The 4388-nt window shown below is 38.5% G+C and overlaps 1 protein-coding gene across 1 annotated transcript in view; it reads right to left on the reverse strand.

Moving 5' to 3' along the window:
* The window catches only part of FRAS1 (Fraser syndrome 1), a 797189-nt gene that overhangs the window by 90799 nt on the left and 702002 nt on the right, over nucleotides 1-4388 (reverse strand). The window contains exons 60-61 of the mRNA XM_006872899.1: nucleotides 3876-4032; nucleotides 787-987 (exon numbers count right to left, since the gene is read on the reverse strand). Coding sequence (XP_006872961.1) covers nucleotides 787-987; nucleotides 3876-4032 — 358 coding nt within the window. The remainder of the gene's footprint in view (nucleotides 1-786; nucleotides 988-3875; nucleotides 4033-4388) is intronic.

Here is a 4388-nt window from a genome sequence, read left to right on the forward strand (position 1 = left end):
TTATAAAATGTGTCTTAAACCTAATCACTTTTGAGATATAAAGAGCAGATGAGACAAAGAAAGAAGCGAGCAACACAAATGGGGAAACAGAGCTGCCATGTAGAGACAAAAGAGACAAAGGTTTTCCTTCAAAGCAGGTTGAGAGCTGGTGCCCTGAATCCAGACTTATAGCCTCTTGAACTCTGAGAAAATATATTTTTTGTTCTTTAAAGTCACCGACTTGTGGTATTTCTGTTATAGCAGCACAGAGAAATTAAGGCACAATTCAGCCCATTCCTTATCTCACTCGGTCCCAACCCTGTACAATTAAGACATCAGACAGTTAAACACTTAGCTGTTACCTGAATATCATCTTTCTCTCTTCCTGGACTCTAGTCTCTAGGATAAACCTTATTTGGAAACCCCATAACAGGGTATCCTATTTCCTAGTAGATGTTAAACCGCTGAACATAGGGATATGCCTTCCTGTAGGGTCCTGTCCAGTGCTCTGCATACTTTCAGAAAGTAAGTTCTAGCACTCCACGAAAACATCAGCTAACAAAACAATCCTGTTAAATGAGCCAAATTGCCTACCATGTTTTGAAGTGGTCTCATTTCTCTTTCCATATCATGTTTACAAATGAAAAATTTCAAAGACTTTGTAATCTCAAATGTAGGCTTACTAAATGTCTTATGCCACTGGAGTTACTGTTTTCTTGTTTTGTTTCTCTGGTTGTTCATTTCTTTGAATGTAAACTATTTGCCTCTCTAGGTAAAACACACAGATTGGGGCTGTGGTTCAATTACCAGGACTGAACTTCAAGACTCGGCTCTTTGGATAATAATCCACACCAGACTGGGCAGATCCATCTCGTGTACTACAGCGAATCTTGGAAGTCCTGTTCTGATCACCTCTGCGGATCACCTTGATGTTCAGAATAGCAATGGCATCTGGCCCTGCGGGTTCCCGAACTTGGTATGCAGCTTCTTCAAACTCAATTGTGGGGGCTAAGGAAACATGGTTAGGAAAACAAAAATAAGTTAGAACAGCCCAAAGGATTCAGACTGTCATGAAAACATTTTATAACTACAAGAGGGAATTTTTCATATTAGTTAACAATACAGAGGCAAAATGGCTTTCAGTCATAAAAATCAATCAGCACTTACCCCTAAGCCATGTTTTAGAAAAATAAACTCATTTGTGATCCTGTAGGAGCTATTCCTCACATTTCTTATTAAAAACAATATAGTTGGGGAAATCTTTTTTTGGGACTTTGAAATGCCTGATGTCCAAGTTTCCATCTTAGCATTATAGCACACAGAAGACTTTTAGATTTACACAGATTCATCAAGAAACACAAGAGGCCGTTGATAAATACCTATTTACAGATTGTATGAACCAGCTCTTTTTATTTGGGAATTTTGAATTTCTAAGGAGCTCTGGTAGCGTAGTGGTTACGAACCGGACTGCGAGCCACAAAGCCAGCAGTTCAAAACTACCAGCTGCTCCACAGGAGAAAGATGAGACTTTCTGCTCCCGTAAAGATTTACAGCCTCGGAAACCCTATGCAGGGTCACTATGAATCGGAACCGACTCCACGGCACATAGCAACAACAACAAGGTTTATACTTTATCTCACTCATTTACTACTTAAGTTTATTAAATCTCTTAACTCTGGGCTTGTTGGATATCCCCACCCAGTATCCACCACCACCTCCCCCCACCCAACTCCCCTCATCATCCCCCCTTTCCCTACCTAGTGTTTGCTAGCCTCTCTTAGGGTATTTAGGTAAGAATCGGTAGCTTTAATGAGGGTTACAATGATAGTTCAGATACACGAGATTTTGTAATGTCATTTGGTCTGAGGCACAATTCTCAATATTAGACAATGATTAATAATATGCTGTTTCTATATTTTAAAAGGGTCGAATTATGCCTTCGTTTCTTTGTATTCTCATGGGGAAGGATGAGGTGGTTGATGGTGATGGAGATATAAAAAGATGGGGAAATTGAGAGTAATAAATATTATACCAGCTACAGTACATTAGAGGAGTTCTTGGGTGGTGGAGACTGTTAAGTACTTGACTACTAGCTGAAAGAGTGATAATTCAAACCCATCCAGAGGTGTCTCTGAAGATAGGCCTGATGATATGCTTTCAAAAAGTCAGAGCTGTGAAAAAGCTATGGAGGACATTTCTACTCTGAAAACAAGGGGTTTTTATGAGTCAGAATCGATTTAATGATTACGAACAACAATGATATACTAGAGAATATTGCTGAAATATCTAGTTTATGTATTCATTTCCTTTTCTTCCTTAGAAAGTCATTTTTTTCTATTTATTTTCTAAAATAAATGACACTTAACAGTTTATAGTTTTCAACATGAAAGTTCTTTGAAAGTTAGGAAGTTCACTGTAACATAGTGTAAATTACTTCTCTAAGCCTCAATCAGTTGGTTTTGCATGGGACCAGGAGTAGTTCACTTTGAAATCTGAACCCTTCTGTTAGAGTAAATGATTAATTCAACTTTATGGTTGGCATTCCTTGTTTGCTAATGTCCAAGGTTGTTGTTGTTGTTGTTAAGTGCTTTTGAGTCAGTTTGGACTCATAGGGTTCCTGTACAGAGTTTCTGAGGGGCGGGTGGTGAATTTGAATCACCGACCTTGCTGTTCAAACCAACCTGTGATCCAGTGCATTGCCTTCAGCACCACACTGGGACTCCAATGTCCAAACTAGTCTCTGATTATTTATTAGAAACTCTAGGAGTCTTGCTGACTCTCATGGTGGTTAAGCATATGAATTCTGTTATTGCTTGTTGCTGTTAAGTGCCTTCAAGTCAGTTCTGACTCACAGCAACTCTGTATAGGGTCTCCAAGGAGCACTTGGTAGGTTTGAGCCCCCGACTTTTCAATTAACAGTCCAATGCTTACCTTACAGTGCCACTAGGGATTCTAGAAGAAAATATAATAAGGTGCAAATTCAGTTTTGCTTCTTATAACTGTAACTCAAGAGTACAAATTATGTAATTTTGCTCAGATTCAGTATTTTCACCTATCATACAGAGATAATAACACCTATCTCTGTGGCACTGTAGGATCAGCACTAGACTGTGAACCACAAGTCCAGTGCTGACCCTACAGTCAGCAGTTAAAACTCACCAGCTATTCCTTTGAAAAGCATTTCATACAGGGTTGCTATGAGTTGGAATCGACTTGACGACATTTAACAAAAACAACATGTCAAGGGTTGCTGTCAGGATTAAATTAAATAAGATAAAATGTTTAGCAGAGTTTTTTAGTACACAGTCAGTATTCAGTAAAAAGATCATTGCTATTTGTACCATTATTGTTCAGTTACTCATTAAAATATCTACTTTATGTCCCAGTTGGAGACAGGTTTCATTTTCCCATTTGGGCTACTCTTTGATAGCACTCTTGGACTGTAGAAGTTAAGTTCTTTTTAGGTTAGTAGGTCAAATCAGTGAGTACGGAAAACAGTAAGGAAAACTGAGAAATTAAGACTTTTCCAGGAAGGTGGCAACCTTTTAAATCAGTTCATTTGATTTAGCAGATTCTGATTTTATTTCCAGTCTTATTCTTGAACTACAGTGATATCAAAGTTTATTAAAATTTAATAGTTTTTATTTTCTCTCTCGTAGCATCTCTTTCCTAGCTTCTAACCACACTCAGTCCTTATTTCTTGGCAGTATGGTAGAAATTAATTAAATAAAAACTGTCTAAAACTTATTTATTATAGCACTATACAAGGTACACATTTGCTGCCAACATTTTGTACAAATACTGAGGGATTGCCACTGGTAGGTACTTTTATAACACTTTCATTTTCAAAACCTCAAGAACTACATTATTAGCAAAACATCATTTTCTTTTCTTACCATCTTCATCATTGGATATGGTGATAGTGGCCATGTTATTCTTCCCAACTCTAGCCCCACTCCAGTGGTTTCCAAGAGGATGGCCAAGGTAGACCCTGAACTGTTCCTCTGGCTCAAACATGGAATCATCATGGATATAAACAGTACAATTCTTCACCTAGAGGCAATGGCACAAGAGAGATTAAAATCTGCAGTGAGATATCAATCACTGGGTTGGTTTTCCTAGAAAAATAACATTTCTTCTTTGCAGCATCAAAGTTGACACAGATGTAAAAGGAGCCAAACAGCTTCATTGATAAAAACAGAATGTTTAGGGGACTTCCGGCACTTCCCCGATCCGGCACCACAGGTGCGGGCTCGGGAGAAAGTAGGGTATGGTATCACAAAAGGGGACCCCCGCCTGGTAGACAGACAGCTTTTGGGCAAACACAAAACATTAGACTTCAACTTTACGAACTTGTTTTTTTGAAGGATCAAACTATTGAGGAGTTACGAGCATTTTGAACTTTCACC

Source organism: Chrysochloris asiatica, unplaced genomic scaffold (genome assembly GCF_000296735.1).
Source record: "Chrysochloris asiatica unplaced genomic scaffold, ChrAsi1.0 scaffold00214, whole genome shotgun sequence".
Taxonomy (NCBI): domain Eukaryota; kingdom Metazoa; phylum Chordata; class Mammalia; order Afrosoricida; family Chrysochloridae; genus Chrysochloris; species Chrysochloris asiatica.